This window comes from Pelodiscus sinensis, chromosome 1 (assembly GCF_052426305.1).
Source record: "Pelodiscus sinensis isolate ZL-2025 chromosome 1, ASM5242630v1, whole genome shotgun sequence".
In the NCBI taxonomy this organism is placed as follows: Eukaryota; Metazoa; Chordata; order Testudines; family Trionychidae; genus Pelodiscus; species Pelodiscus sinensis.
Genome location: NC_143052.1, coordinates 111,843,940 through 111,860,706, shown reverse-complemented (window position 1 = coordinate 111,860,706; position 16,767 = coordinate 111,843,940). Strand labels below are relative to the sequence as shown.

General features: G+C 46.8%; 1 protein-coding gene across 5 annotated transcripts in view; it reads left to right on the top strand.

Moving 5' to 3' along the window:
* The window catches only part of ADA2 (adenosine deaminase 2), a 52,657-nt gene extending 36,667 nt beyond the window's left edge, over window positions 1-15,990 (top strand). For 2 of the 5 annotated variants that reach the window (XM_075896751.2, XM_089769318.1), the window contains 4 exons: window positions 1,103-1,211; window positions 2,854-3,011; window positions 5,010-5,212; window positions 8,282-15,985. In XM_075896751.2, the coding sequence (XP_075752866.2) occupies window positions 1,103-1,211; window positions 2,854-3,011; window positions 5,010-5,212; window positions 8,282-8,390 (579 nt within the window). In that variant the 3' untranslated portion in view covers window positions 8,391-15,985. Of the gene's footprint in view, window positions 1-1,102; window positions 1,212-2,853; window positions 3,012-3,198; window positions 3,258-5,009; window positions 5,217-8,281 lie in introns of those variants that run through there. The other 3 variants (XM_075896763.2, XM_014579719.4, XM_075896767.2) reach the window with 3 other exon arrangements.
* The last annotated feature ends 777 nt before the right edge of the window (window positions 15,991-16,767 follow it).

The window sequence follows — 16,767 nt, the reverse complement described above, 5'->3', positions numbered from 1 at the left end:
TAATAGTACAAGGACTGAGTTGTGAGCATTGGCATGAGAGGGTTTCAGAGGGGGAAAAGCAGCAAAGCAAGCTGTTGAAAGGCTGCACCACTGTCTTTCATCCTGCAGGATCCCAAATAACTTTGTTTGCACCAGCATCAGCCACTCTGCAGGGCACCCACCTCCAGGGTGAAGTAGTCATAGAATGCCTCACAGCTGTAACTACATTTAGGAAGTGAAGTGAAAAATAATTTCTTTAAGTTAAACTGCCTGTGAAATCGAGGTGGGCAAGCTGCAGTTGCTGAAGTTGGAATTCGGCCAGGAAACTGCTAAATCTTGTAGAAAATGCAGTGGGATCTTCAGTGTCCACAAGTTGATCTCTGGTCTAATTAGAACTTCAGTGCAGTGTCTCCTGAGATTCTGCAGATATGTTACCAAGTCTTTACTCAGAGGAAAGAATGCCACCTACTTGGTGATAGTGCAGGACTGTGCTGGCCATCACAATTCAGGATTGACACAGAGGAGGAGGAGTGCTCTAATGAAACTACCTCAGAAAAAAATGGGTTATAAATTATCTTTCTTCCTAACACTTGTTATCAGAGGTAACAAGGCGGGGGGTGGGAGGAGGATCAGGAGGTGGTGCTGGGGAGAGCCAGCTTAAAAGCCAGTTCCCCAGCACCGGCTCTGCGATGCCGCCTGCCCCCTTCCCGTGCTGCTGCCTCTATTCAGAGGCAGCAGTGGGGCGGGGGGTGGGGGGATAGGGGAGGCTGGCTTGCTGTGGGCAGAGGCTGCTTCACAGCATCAGCCTCTGTCTGTGGGGGGTCCAAACTCCCTGTGGACAGAGGCTGGAGCAGCAATGTGCACTAGCATCCTTACTGGCTGCACTGTGCTCTTGTTACAAACATGTGTATGACCTAAACTTTCCAGAGAGTCTTCTGGCTGGTGCAGACCGGGATAGCTCTATGGAAGTCAATGGAACTGTGCTGGTTTTCACCCAGGGAGGATCTGCTTAACAAAAAATGGAAATACAGTAATGGAATTTCTGATAGCACCATAGGGTAGTTTGAAGCCAAAGACTAATGGCCCTCCGGAACATGTTCAGAAACATCTTTATTCTCGCCAGGTTGGGTATGAGGACGAAGGACACTCTCTGTGGGAACTGAAGGATGCCCTGACTATTCCATCCTCCCGCGGATTCAAATTGCCTTACTTTTTTCATGCTGGGGAGACTGGTAAGCATGAGAACACAAGCCATGTGTCACACTGCTCACTGTTAGGGGGAGTGAACGCTTGGGTGCCGGGGAGAAGAAGTGGAGGTTGTCTCATGAGAGGTGGTGTGGTATAGTCTCTTCCCTATCATTCTTCTATGTCAGCAGAAGATCAGCTTGCTGCCATAGCACATTGGATGGTTCCTCCCAATTTCCAGATTCCATATCCCCTGCTTGCCCCCTTCTCTCTTCCATTGACTTAATGTCTTATCACCAACATCTTTTCTCTGTGTCTGATACTCATTGTCCCCTTTGCCTATCGTCTCCTGCACTGATCACTCTCATTGCCTCACCTTGGGATGTTCCTAGGCCTGTCCTATTGGAGCCAGGCGGCAGGAGGTTCCGATGGTGTGGCATAGCCATCTCCTTCTCAGAGCAGTGTGATCAGTTTTCTTATCTCCCAAACTCATCAGCATCATAAATGTAATTTTTGAGGCCATCACCAACCAGAGTCATGTTTTTAAGCCCATTTGCTACTGAATGTCATTGAGTCAGAGTCTATCTTAGCATAAATGTGTTTGTTCAAATAATTAAATATACCTATTGTCCTTTATTGCTGAAATAGCATGGCTGCATACAATATATTATTCAGCCACCTGATGATATGTGATGCTGTAAAGCAGGCCTGGGCAAAATATGGCCCACGGGACAGATCCAGCCCACCAAGCTGCTGGATCTAGCCTGCGGACGCTGCGGGGAGCCCCAGGCAGACTCCCTGCTTGCCTTGTCCCACCTGCACGCTGCTCAGAAACACGGCTGCGGGGTGGTTTCACTTTAAATACTGAGCCTGGATGGGAGAGGGGAAAGCATTAGAAGCTGCTCCTGCTCCCCATTGGCTGCCTTCTGGCCAGAAATTGGCCAATGGGAGCTGCCTGTTTTAATAACAGGCAGCCACAAAGCACAAGGGCTTGTGATTATTCACAGAGCACATGGCTGCAGCCTGTGCAGGAGCAGGGCAGGTAGGGAGACTGATTCAGGAATGAGCTGCTGGCTGGTAAGTCTCCTGGCCAGAGCCTGCCTCTGACACCCCAACCCTCTGCCCCCCACTCCTGCCCCCCTACTCCACATACCCAAATCCTCTGCCCCCTCTCCTGCACTTATACTCCCTCCCTGATCAGGCACCCCAATTCCCTGCCACAGTCCCCTCCTGCCCTAGCTCGTAACCCAAACTCCTGCACCCGCTCCTGTTCCCCAATTCCCTGCCTTAGGTCACAGTCCAACCCCCTGCAGCTCAGTCCAGTGCCCCAGGTCACAACTACCTCCTTCACCCAAACTCCCTCCCTCACCCCAAGCTCCTTTCTGTACCCAACCTCCATCCCAGACCCCGCACCTCCCCATTAATATCATGGAAGAGTGCAGCCCTCGACCACTTCCCAAATTCTGGGAGTGGCCCCCCACCAAAAATTATTGCCCACCTCTGCTCTAGAGAGTTCCAAGCTGGATGTAGTGCCTGATAGACAAAAGAGACAAAGTTAGAACTCAAGGCATGAGGAAGCCTGTTCATTTGTATTTGGGGCATTTCTTTAAAAATAGATCAACTACCTGTTTGAGAAGATCTGTTTTCATATAACATGGTGGTGATTTGGATCCATCTTTCTTTCCTCAGACTGGCAGGGATCCTCTGTAGACATCAATGTGCTGGATGCTTTGCTGTTCAATACCAGTCGGATTGGCCATGGATTCTCTCTCATTAAACATCCATTAGCCAGGAACTTGTCCCTTAAGATGGATGTTCCTATAGAACTCTGCCCAATCTCCAACCAGGTAGACCCCACCTGAGTGACTTTAGGTCTCAAGTCCCAAGTGGGACCTGAAATTTAGAATTTGATCAATGACAGGCAACATTATGTTAAAGGTAGGGGAGAGCAGGATGTATCTGTGTTATCCATAGCACTCTCCAGATGTGTTTTGTACTGCCCTATGACTGCCTTTCCTGTCTCATTGGCCACAGGTCATTTTGAAAGGGAGACACATTGTGTAGAGGAGGTTTTAGCGTTGCATTTTTGGAAGGTGGGTGAGAAACAGGTGCATTTTCTAAGTGGGAGGTTTTAAAGAAAGTATTGTGAGCAGACCCGCCAACATGGGGGAAAAGGGGACAGTTGCCCCGGGGCCCGACAATTCAAAGGGGGTGCATGGCTCTCAGGGCTGAGTGGGGAACTCCGCGGTTTGGGCGGCACTGAGGCCTGGCTGCCTCCAACCCTGCCCCTTCTGCCCAAGGCCCCACCCCTTCTGAGGGCCTGGAGCAGGCCACACACACACTTTGTCCCAGGGCCAGCAATGGTTGTTGGCCTGCTGATTGTGGGGCGGGGGGCAGAAGGCTACACTGGAGACTGAGTCCCTATCCTTTAACTCAACCATTATGGAGACATTCTGTGCTCAGTTAAATTGCCACACTTGTTGGAAATTACACATGGTCTCTTTCATCTCTTCCTCTGTCATGATCTCTTGGGCTATGTCTACACTGCCCCCATTTTGCGCAAAAAAATATGCAAATGAGGCAAAGCGTGGAATATCACCGTGCCTCATTTGCATAATTAATTAGGCTCCGTTTTTGCGCCAAAACCCCCTCTGCTGCAAGAGCCATTCTTCCACATTTTTTTTCAGGCGGCTGGCCTTTGCGTATGTGTGTGGCTCAACATGCCTTTTACAGGGAGGTAGACCCTTTAAGTCAAGAGTTTGGGGACTTTTAGGGTATGTCTACACTATGGAGAAGATCGACCGACTGGAGGTCAATCTAGCATTCGATTTAGTGGGCCTAGTGTAGATTGAATGCTGAGGGCAGCCTCTCCTGGTGTCCTGTACCAATTCTGTGAGGAGTAAGGGAAGCTGACAGGAGCAAGTCTCCCATCAGCCTTCCACAGTGTAGATGCTGTGGCAGCATGGCTTAAGGTAAGCCAAATCCAGCTATGCACTTTGCATAGCTGGATGGTGTACAGTAAGCCGACCTGCCTGGTCTAGTGTAGACTAGGCCTTAGTTATTAGATGGGGCACTTGACTAAGGGGTCAGGTAACTTGGGATCATGTGTGGAATATATAAAGCAAACTCTTGATTCAGTCTGTGAGGCCATATCTAGATTAAGATTTGTAAGGTATTAAAAAAAATGTTGACAGTTTAATGTAGACAAAAGAGTGTACTTTTAACAGGTTATGCAGAACTAAAGCCTTGACCAATTTAACCCATGTTAAAGGCATGGTGCTTAATTTACATTAGGCTGTTAACATGTGTTAGTTAATACCTTACAAATTCTCCTCTAGAGAAGGCTAGGGAGGTGTGTGTGTGTGTGTGTGTGTGTGTGTAAAATACAGCTAGCTCTCCGCAGTGGAGGCTGGAAGCTTGAGACTATAAACAAGGAGGTACTTAGCCTGAAGATGCTTGAAACAAGTGACTGTGACACCTGGAGGGAAGGGCCAGGAAGGAGTTGGAAAGCCTGTGTAACTAGGGTACAGGGTGAGTACTTTCTGTATAGGGTAGATATTTGTTGTTTTCTAGCATTAATTAGACCATGCATCCATTGTCTAGTGTACAAGTACCCCAAAGACACAGCAGTGGGGAAAACTAAGATAGCAGTATACTAAAACAGGAGGGTCTGGGGAAGGAAACCCTGTTAGTCTCCAGGCCCAGTGTGTTAGGAGCTGTACAAACACATAGCAGAAAGACAGTTTCTACCCCAAAGAGCTTCCAAACAAAGTACAAATATATACTGGAGATATCTGTAAGAATAACCCATCCTTACTTCTTTCTCTTCCTTCCCGCATCCCAAGGTCCTGCTGTTAGTATCGGATTTGAGGAATCATCCTGCTGCTGAGCTGTTGGCAGAGGGATACCCCATGGTGATCAGTTCGGATGATCCGTCTGTCTTTGGATCAAAGGGTGTGTCGTATGACTTCTATGAGGTGTTCATGGGCATCGGCGGGATGAGTACCGACCTGAGAACTTTAAAACAGCTGTCTCTAGACTCTCTGAAGTAAGCATGCACTCTCACACTAGGGGTGAGACTTGGGGAAATATTTGCCTGTTCTGCACATATCCGCCACATAGTCTCTTTTCAGCCCCAGTGGCTCCTCTGTCACTTGGGCTGGGTTTCAGCAGGCTCAAAGTCATAGAATCATAGAATAATAGGACTGGAAGGGACCTCAAGAGGTCATCGAGTCCAGCCCCCCGCCCTCAAGACAGGACCAAGCTCCACCTACACCATCCCTGACAGATGTCTATCTAACCTGTTCTTAAATATCTCCAGAGAGGGAGATTCCACCACCTCCCTTGGCAATTTATTCCAATATTTGACCACCCTGACAGTTAGGAATTTTTTCCTAATGTCCAATCTAAACCTCCCCTGCTGCACTTTAAGCCCATTACTCCTTGTCCTGTCCTCAGAAACCAAGAGGAACAAATTTTCTCCTTCCTCCTTGTGACACCCTTTTAGATATTTGAAAACCGCTATCATGTCCCCCCTTAATCTTCTTTTTTCCAAACTAAACAAGCCCAGTTCATGAAGCCTGGCTTCATAGGTCATGTTCTCTAGACCTTTAATCATTCTTGTCGCTCTTCTCTGTACCCTTTCCAATTTCTCCACATCTTTCTTGAAATGTGGCGCCCAGAACTGGACACAGTACTCCAGCTGAGGCCTAACTAGTGCAGAGTAGAGCGGCAGAATGACTTCACGAATTTTGCTTACAACACACCTGTTGATACAACCTAGAATCATATTTGCTTTTTTGGCAACAGCATCACACTGTTGACTCATATTCAACTTGTGGTCCACTATGACCCCTAGATCCCTTTCTGCCATGCTCCTTCCTAGACAGTCGCTTCCCATCTTGTATGTATGGAACTGATTGTTCCTTCCTAAGTGGAGCACTTTGCATTTCTCTTTATTAAACCTCATCCTGTTTACCTCTGACCATTTCTCTAACTTGCTAAGGTCATTTTGAATTATGTCCCTATCCTCCAAAGAAGTCGCAACCCCACCCAGTTTGGTATCATCCGCAAACTTAATAAGCGTACTCTCTATCCCAATATCTACATCATTGATGAAGATATTGAACAGTACGGGTCCCAAAACAGACCCTTGAGGAACTCCACTTGTTATCCCTTTCCAGCAGGATTTAGAACCGTTAACAACAACTCTCTGACTACGGTTATCCAGCCAATTATGCACCCACCTTATCGTGGCCCTATCTAAGTTATATTTGCCTAGTTTATCAATAAGAATATCATGCGAGACCGTATCAAATGCCTTACTAAAGTCTAGGTATATGACATCCACCGCTTCTCCCTTATCCACAAGGCTCGTTATCTTATCAAAGAAAGCTATCAGATTAGTTTGGCATGACTTGTTCTTCACAAACCCATGCTGGCTATTCCCTATCACTTTATTACCTTCCAAGTGTTTGCATAGGATTTCCTTAATTACCTGCTCCATTATCTTCCCTGGGACAGACGTTAAACTGACCGGTCTGTAGTTTCCTGGGTTGTTCTTATTCCCCTTTTTATAGATGGGCACAATATTTGCCCTTTTCCAGTCTTCTGGAATCTCCCCTGTCTGCCATGATTTTTCAAAGATCATAGCTAAAGGCTCAGATACCTCCTCTATCAGCTCCTTGAGTATCCTGGGATGCATTTCATCAGGACCTGGTGACTTGCTGACATCTAACTTTCCTAAGTGACTTTTAACTTGTTCTTTGTGAATCCTATCTTCTAAACCTACCCTCTCTCTGCTTGTATTCACTACGTTAGGCACACCTCCAGACTTCTCGGTGAAGACCGAAACAAAGAAGTCATTGAGCATCTCCGCCATTTCCAAGTTTCCTGTTACTGCTTCTCCCTCCTCACTAAGCAGTGGGCCTACCCTGTCCTTGGTCTTCCTCTTGCTTTTAATGTATTTATAAAAAGTCTTCTTGTTTCCCTTTATGCCTGTAGCTAGTTTGATCTCATTTTGTGCCTTTGCCTTTCTAATCTTGCCCCTGCATTCCCGTGTTGCTTGCCTATATTCATCCTTTGTTAGTTGTCCTAGTTTCCATTTTTTATATGACTCCTTTTTTATTTTGAGATCGTGCAAGATCTCCTTGTTAAGCCAAGCTGGTCTTTTGCCATATTTTCTATCTTTCCTACACAGCGGAATTGTTTGCTTTTGGGCCCTTAACAACGTCCCTTTGAAATACTTCCAACTCTCCTCAGTTGTTTTTCCCTTCAGTCTTGCTTCCCATGGGACCTTAGTATCGGTCTCCCTGTGTCTCTCATTTGAGGGGTTTCTGTTATTCCAAACTCTACACTGTCCATTATCAATACAGCAGCTTTTGGTGTGTGTCTGTTTTCCAGCCCCCTCTCCCTCGCAATCCTGTGCCCATTTACCTCTGGGAGCCTGGTTGTGGGCAGGAGAGAGAGAGTGATTTTTTTTCCCTACATTACTTTTCATTTGTTAGAATTGTACTTAGTCGTATGATTTGCAAAGCCCATTATGTATCCTCTAATGGCTTGGCCAATGTGTCCAATGCAGTCTGGTCTGCACCAATGTTCCCTTTAATATTTTCCATCCATCTGCAAAATACATTTTATGTGCACAGAGGCATGTGTGGATGTGTGCCACCAGTAGAAACACATGCTGCCGGCTGCTCCCAGCTGTGGGTGCTCTGCTAATCAGCTGGGCAGCATTTGAATCTCTCCTGGGTGGCCGCACCTGAAGCTTTGTCTGTTTTCCCAACGCTGATGCCCAGGCCCATATCAACGCTAGGCATCCTATAGGATTTGGGGGACAAATCTGTTACTTCCTGCCTTTAGGAATAGGTGACAGAGATACCATTTTTAATCTTTATCTTAGAATCATAGAATCCTAGGACTGGAAGAGACCTCAGGAGGTCATTGAGTCCAGTCTCCTGCCCAAAACAGGACCAACCATAACATAAGCCAAGGCAACACAAAGGGTTAATCTTTCCCAGCTTCCTGCCTTTTCATTTTGGACTTTGATCCTGCAAGAGCTTCTCCGCCACAGACACTCCAATCTCATGTCTGATCCTTACTCCTTTTCATCCCACAGATACAGCTCCTTGCTGCCAGAAGAGAAAGCCCAGGCCAAACAGGTTTGGCAGAAAAAATGGGACCAATTTATAGCTGACCTCTCTAATGCTTTTCCAAAGGTGCTGTAGGCACGAGGAGGCCCCTCTCTGAGAAAATGTCTGAAGGCAGAGGGAACCTGAGGCTACTGAAAATACAGAGAGAATTCGTTTTAGTGTCACTTGAGCAAACCGCACCCAAGCATTGGCTTGGAGCAGAGTGATTTTAACCAATTGTAGTTAATAGCAATCACTAAAATCAAACCACCCTGCCCACTTCTCTATAAATTTGGTGTTTGGGTGTAGGTGAAGCAGAGCAGTCAGCCTTTAAAACAGAAGCAAAAAGGACTGCAAAGGATCAGAGTAGCTAAAGTCAAAATGCCATTAATATCTTGACACCCTTATTCACTTTTTAATTATTGAGGCTGGGAGTTTTCCATGAGCAAGGACTTCATGATTTTGCCTCATTAATATCATTATAAAATAGTTTTATCCTTAGGAACTAGCTCATGCAAAGTTCCTGCCATCTGAGCCCCTTGACTTTCAAGGAGGGCAAGGATTGAAAGTGATTCTTGTCAGAAATCTGTGACTGGTAGTTTAACCCTGGGCTCAGTGCCAAAATAGCGCTGCTCGCCTGAGGAACCAGGTCTCAGGGCTGACATTTCAAGACACAACCGGGTTAGAAACAAGCTACTGGACCTGGTCAAATGCTTTCAAGATGAGTATGCCTTGCGGAGCAATGCTCGGCAAAGAATCCAAGAACTGATTGCTGAAAGGCGATGCAGTTCGCTCTGGGACCCACTTATGTAAGGATTCCAATGTACTTTTCAACAGGAGAAGAACCCCTCACCTGACTTTAAGAGCAACCTGTCAGCTCCCTTTAAAATAAAGCACTGATTCTGCACGGATATCCACTGGTGCAGGCCCCTGTACCCCCATGAAATTCTCTTGATTTCAATGGGATGCAACATGAGCCTTTAATGGCAGATCCCACTGCAGGATTAAGGCCCAGGTGTGCCTTCAGTGAGCCTGAGTCCATAGCAAATCAGATCTTCAGTCTATCAAAGAACTTGCCCTTGGTGTGGACCATATGCAATCCCAGTGTCTGAAATTCAAAGTTACCAGCTCTGAAGAAGAAAGACCATGCCACAACAGCACAATTTAAATAGTAACTAGATAAACAGAGTCCTTTGAAATAGAGATAAAAAAACTGCAGAAGTGGAAGTGATTGTGCCAAGATAATTTCAGGTCTAAAAACCTTCAGCAGGGAAGACTTACAGAAGATCTGGTTCAGGTTGAGTGTCTCATTTAAATGAATTCAGCCTGATCTTCTGCTTGTGTAAATTGACATAGCTCTGTTGATTTCAGTGGAGCTACACCAATTTATGCCAGATCAAAGTCTGCTCTGGAGACTTTAAAATGCTCTTAAAATTGTTCCCAGTTAAAGGAGACGTTTTCTCCATTGCACAAGCCTTGGTAGGCCTGTCGTTTCCAAGTCTGCCCACCTCAGGTTAATTATATCATATTACATTTTATAATAATTGTCCTGAACTGTCTGACCATATTTTCACTAATCTTGGTTACAATACCTCTGCAGAGCACAAATATATATACCACAACAAGTGTCAGCTGTATTGTGTGTATGCACAGTACTTGCGATTTTAAATAACCCACGCTCCAGGGAGCGCACATTGATGTATGTATATTCCCGTGCAAAATACATGATTAATTTAAGGTTGCTAGAGTGCACAGCCCTCCAATGCAAACCACAGAAGATGCAGATGTGAGCAAAGAAGCCATTTAACCCACCATCTATACATCACTCATCTGTTCCTTTCTCAGCCACAACCATTGCCCACACCTGCATAACTGCTTATCTCCTCAACATCCAACAGCCAGTCTTGAACTCCAATTAAGTTGCATTGGTTATATGTTCATGTGTTTTTGTTAATATAGAATGATTGCGGCTTTCATAAATGACAGAATATATCATACAGTATTGGTGCAAGTGAGGTATGGCACCACATCACAAACACTGCACATAAAAGCTGTTTTCATTGTAATATTTGAGGAAACGGATATGAAAAGTGGATGTGTGTTAGTGATCGTTTTAATTTAGGTCCTTCTGAGCATACTAAGTATGAGTGGAGGAGAAGCCTGTATTTGCCAATGAGTTGGAACTCCCTTAGGTATGAATCTTTCATACCAGGGAGAAGATGATAATATACCTGTACAATTGTGAAAAGAGCTACGAGCTGTTTAACTCAAGCTTACCAGTATCCATTTCCAGCTTTTCAAAAAGCCTTTTGTAACAGCAGTGGTAACACACTCCATGCATATTTTTCCAGCAGGCTTGAACCTGTGATGGCCTTTTAACTATTCACTTTGCTCCACTATTCTCTGCAATGTCCGCTCTACCATTGCCAGCGCTGGCAACCAATCTGCTCCCACCTTCCTATGATGGATCTAGTCTAGGGAAGTCAACATGTAGATGACATGTAGATGACTACATGATTAACAGATAAATCTGCACGTATCGGTTAATCCTGTCGACTACACGCACTTCTCCACCCTTGCTGCTTCTGTATCAACTCCAGCGTGTTCCCCTTAACCTCTGTGCTGCTGTCTCTGATAGAGAGGCAGCAAGGGCAGGGGGAGTGGGATCTGGTGATCATGAGGAGCTGACTTAAAAGCCAGCTTCCCAGAAGCATCAGATCCTTCTGCTCCCTCCTACCCTCATGCTGCTGCCTCTGATAGAGAGGCAGCAGCACAGACGTAAGGGGGGCAGGCTGGAGTCGATATGCATGGGGAGCCAGCTTTCAAGTTGGCTCCCCATGCATGCCAGCTCTGCGAACCTGCCTGCTCCCTGCTACCTCCTACAGAGGAGCCAGTGCTGGGGGGAGCCAGCTTAAAAACTGGTTCTCCCCAGCACCAGCTCCGTGGTGCTGTCTCCCCGCACCATGCTGTTACCTGTACTAGAGGCAGCAGCACGTGGAGGGGGGAGCAGGAGAGGCTGCCAAGAAACAGCCTCTATTTGCAGTGGCCTGGGTTCGCCACGGACAGAGGCTGCTTTGTGGCAGTAGCCCTGTCAGTGGGGAGTCCAAGCTCCCTGTGGACAGAGGCTACTCTGTAGCAGCAGCCCCTATCTGCGGGAAGCCTTTGTCCCTGGGGAGCTCAGACACACACACCCCTGGATGGGGGCTGCTGCCACCCTGCTCTGCTGCCTCTGTATCAGAGGCAGCAGCACCAGGTGGCAGGTGGGTGCAGGTCTGTATGGGGAGCTGGTTTTTAAACTGGCTCCCCTCGCAGACCAGCTCCTGCCTGCTATCTCACACTGCTGCCCCTGATAGAAAGGCAGCAGCGGGTGGTGGCAGGGAGCTTCCAGGAGTGGAGTTGGGAGAGCACCGGCTGCCAGCCCAGCCCCCCGGGGACTATTGAATAGTTGCTAGAATCTCATATGGTTACACAACTCTTCAGTTACACAATATCTAACCTCCCTAGTTTAGTTTGGCATGAATCATGGTGTCAGTGTTCAGGCTCTCTTTACTGCTTGCCAATGTGCTGCCAGGCTTTCTAGCGCCTGGAACCTTCCAGGGGGTGGTGCTCTTCATAACTACAATTATAAGTCACTGAGGAGCATAGGCAGCTGGTAATGTAGGCAAGGGAAGGCACCGCCCTTCCTAAATTGCCCGCGCATCTGGCATGCAATTTTAGGAGGACTGGGGCAGTGGAGCGGCAGCCCATCTCCCTGGCCACTGAAGCTCCGGCCTTCCAGGTGGCCAGGAAGGATTGGGCAGGGGGTGAGTGGGTTTTGGCTTCAGGGGCAGAGCCTGGATGGAAGGTGCGGGGTTGGCGCTTGCCTTGCTAGGAGGTTTAGGCTGCGCAGATCTGCTGGGATTTTAAATTCTCCAGATGGTTAACTCAGAGAAGTGAATTGTTGCCTTAGGAGGCTTATCTTTAAACCAATGACCAGTCTTGCGATTGCCCTGCCACCTGAAGTATCCCAGTTTGGGTTAGGTTGGATCATAGAAACTTCCGTATCACCATCCCAGCCAGATTTTTCTTTTGAATGTAGTAAGTCTGAACTGAATGGAGGCTCTCGTTTCTATGTACATGAATTTCCACTATGTCTACGGTGGCCACGTTTCTCTGAGCTGATACGGGACATGTACTAAAGTTGCTTGTATTCAAGTGAATTACATAAGAACGGCCATACTGGGTCAGACCAAAGGTCCATCTAGCTCAGGATCCTGTCTGCCAACAGTGGCCAATGCCAGGTGCCCCAGAAGGGGTGGACCGAAGACAACGATCAAGCGATTTGTCTCCTGACATCCATCCCCAGCCTTGACAAACAGAGGCCAGGGCACCATTCCTACCCCCTGACTAATAGCCTTTTATGGACCTAACCTCCATGAATTTATCTAGCTCTTTTTTAAACTCTGTTATAGTCCTAGCCTTCATAGCCTCCTCTGGCAGGCAGTCCAATGGCAGTCAGGCACAGTATAAACACTCAAATTAATTTCAAGTTGACTGAGCCCTGGTTCAAAAGGAATACCGTGTAGTTGGATTCTTTTTCTTACCTTCTTCTCTTTAAGGCTTTAGGGTTAATATGGGAAGAGGGGAAACACACACACTCCTGCGCACCTCTCTTTCACAGGGTAGGAGTGGGTGGTGACCAACTGTCCCAACCCTCCTTGCCCAGCCCTTTCCACTCTCCATGCCTATCTGGGTGCCCTAGGATGAACCTGCCTCTCCGGGTACCTGCTGCCATGTCTTCCCAATGGGAAGGCGGGGGGGAGGGGGAGGGATTTCCACATAGCGTCACTTGCTCCCCACCCCAGAGTTCTGCCGGATTCATACCAGAATGTGGCCAGCAGCAGCCTGTAAGCCAGGAATGGGTGATAATTTTTGCCTGAGGGTCGCTTCAAAAATTTGATTGGTCTGGGGGTGGGGGAGCCCCTTTGTGTTCCGGTTTAATACGGCCCCACAGGTAATTTGGCAATATCTATCTTTTATGGCCCCCAATGAATCCATATGTATTGAGATGAATACATTGTAAAATCTCAGTTAATGTCAGTTATAAATATATTTGGACCCAACATATATACTTGGTGTTATGTTCCTGTTCATATTTTTTGAACTTAAAAGTTGACAGACAACCTTTATTACCAATAATATGTAATGTACTTTACAATGTTCCTGACATATCTATCAGCTTCCTGGATTTTTTTTTCATCTGGCCTTCAGATATGAAAGGCAGAGTGATTTAACACCTGTTTAGATTTGTGATACATGTGACGAAATGAAAAGTATGCCGTTTGCAATAAACTTTGCATAAAATAGTTAATTTGCATTTAATTTTAATGGTTCAAAGAATGTCAGGCAAAATGGTCGGCCCTCACGCTTGTTCACTTCATCAAATCTGGCCCTCTTTGAAAAAAGTTTGGACACCCCTGCTCTAGACGAACCCTAGGAGTGGGATGCACATGCACCTCACTGGCGGGGGGGAGTATGGAGAAGCAGCAGGGCTCGGGAGGGGTGGCTGAAGGGGCAAAGCAAGTAGAAGACAGTGAGAAGGAGCACGTAAAGGGCCGATGGAGCAGCAGAGATGACACATAACTACTGACTGGAGCCTGATCTGTGTGCGCCCAGGCCAGCTCCGCTCCCCCCCCCCCCGCTGGCCAGCCCCACTCTCCTCGACCCCCTCCTGGCCAGCCCTGCTTCCCACTGGCCAGTTCCCCCCCTCGCCGATCTCCCCCGGCCAGCCCTGCTCCCCTCGTGATCGGTCCCCATCCCTGTCTTCTCCCCCCCTGGATCTGAGATCAAGTGTGTCCAGTATTTTTTTTTAAGCCATCTGGTAACCTGAGTCTGTACTCTGTGAAGATCAGGTTTTCCAGAGACCTTTATAGCAGTGCATGAATTTCACTTCCAGCAGGTCCCACAGCCTGTTCTCATAAGTGACAGAAGGAAGGGGAAAGGGCCTGGACTGCCTCCCTTCTGGGAAACAGTCCTTTCCTTCAGTTTGCCTTATATTAGAGGTGGCCCGAGCCACAAAGTCTGGCTCTGGATCCAAATCTCGCCAACTCCAAGGCTGTGTCTACACTACACGTTTTTGCGGCAGAAAATATGCTAATGAGGGACTAATTAGTGTGAGTCGCAACGTCATTAGCATATTTTCTCCCGTTTCTTTTTGTGCAAGGGTTTTTTGTGCAAAAAGAAGTGGTGTAGCCACTTCCTTTTTGTGCAAAACCCTCATTTTGTGCAAGATCCATATGCCTCTGGGAGCAGCTACACTGCTTCTTTTTGAGCAAAACCCCTTGCGCAAAAAGAAATGGCAGAAAATATGCTAATGATGTTGCAACTCATGCTAATGAGTCCCTCATTAGCATATTTTCTGCCACAAAAACGTGTATGTAGGCAAAGCCTTAGGGTGATAACATCTAGGGTTTTGGCTTAACTCATTACAAAGAAAGGGTCAGGCATATTCAGGTTAAGATTCAAATATCCTCAGAGTTTAGAAGAAGTTTGGATGGTTTAGTGACCCATCATTTATTATTTGTAGTGGTGCCTAAAGAACCCTGACCCCCCCCTTCCATTATTCGCAGAGTTGTACAGACATGTAATAAGTAATAAATCCTACTTTATTGCTTTCAAAATGTAATCAGCTTAATGTGTTTTAAATCTATTTCCACAGGTCTGTTTCTCTCTCCTGCTCTTAAAAAAACTTTTGATGTAAGAGTTAATCCTGAGAGATGCAATAGCAGTTGAAGGTGCTATGGTGCTTTTCAAAACCATGCCCGTAAATCAGGGATTCTCAACTTTGTTTGTGCCAAACCTCAGTACAAAGCTTGTCTCATGGACACCTCTTGTCTCATTCACAATTACTGAGACTGCCTCACCTCCCATGTGTGATCACATAATGTTGCTGTGGCAGCTACAGCAATTGCCTCTGTGGGAAAATAAAAGGAATTATTGAATAACAATTTTATACAGAGCTTCATGTCAGTAGATCTCAAAACTCTTTATAAAGAAGTAAATGTTCCATCATCGTATCTCTTACTCTCTAGACACAGTATTTTAATTATTGTTATTAGCAGTATTGTTAGCTTCTTTTAACACCGCTTAGCAGCTGGATTCAAAGAACAGAGCAGGCATCATGTGACCAGCTCAGCAAGATTGAGGACCTCTGCCCTAAGCAATAATGATCAATGGGGGTAGCATTTCCTGTCAGTGAATGAACAGCTGGAAAAACTGAGGGGCTGAGATGAATCCCCAGGAAGTGTTCAGATATTATAGAACAGAAAGCCCAAGGGGCCTTACTCTGCTACTTGCTTCAAATGGGTTTTATTATGATTACAACAGACCCTACACTTACTGCCTTTCCCTTCACTCTCCATTTTTTTTGTAATATTTCCCCTTTATTTTTATTTTTGTTTGATTGGTAAGTGGGTAGCTGTTCGTTATAAATGCATCCTATTGTGATCATATGTGTACGGTGTTGCACAGTGGTCTGAGAGCCTTGGCTAGGAGGCATCTTAATAAACTAAATGTTTCTGTCCTGATCACTAAGAGCCAGGAAATGCTTGACACATTTGTGGAGGATAGGCAGGCCACTTGTCTGGTTTTAACAAGCTGGACACTCCAGTTTTTGTCTGTTTTGTACCCTGCCTGCTATTGACGTAAAACCAGACCTGGTTTTGTCCTGTATCATGCCTGGAGGAGGCCATTTTGCAGAGTGTGCTGTTCCACCTCTGCCAGTAGGATTGCCAGATGGTTTCAACAAAAATACTGGACACACTTGACATTACATCACAATCTACATTACATCTTATTTAGAAAATACCGGACATTTATATTTTCTCATTTATATTTTCTTAATTTGTTTCCCGAACAGAAAGCTCAAATACTGGACTGTCCAGTTCAAAACCAGACATCTAGCTGCCTTATCTGCCAGTAAACATGTGCCACTCGAGGTCATGCTGGTGGTAGTAGAGTCATGCAGGTGGGGACTAGGGTTGCCAGGTGTCCGGATTTGAACAGACAGTCCAGTATTTGAGCTTTCTGTTCGGGAAACAAATTGAGAAAATATAAATGTCTGGTATTTTCTAAATACAGGCAGTCCCCGACTTACGCGGATCCGACTTATGTCGGATCCGCAGTTACGAACGGGGCTGCCCCAGAGTACACGGACTGCGGGACCTCGCGGTCCTGCCGCCCGTGTACTCTGGGGCTTTCTCTGCGTCTCCCTGGTCTGCAGACCAGGAAGACGCAGAACAAAGCCACGGAGGGGCTCGGGCAGCGGGGCACCCCAGGCGTGCCTGGGCTGCTCCGCCGCCGGCTTCCCCGCGGCTTTGCAAAGTTACGGGGGGGCTCGGGCAGCGAGGCAGCCCAGGCGCGCCTGGACTGCTCAGCTGCCGGCTTCCCCGCGGCTTTGCAAAGACCAGGGAGACTGGGAGCAAAGCTGCGGAGG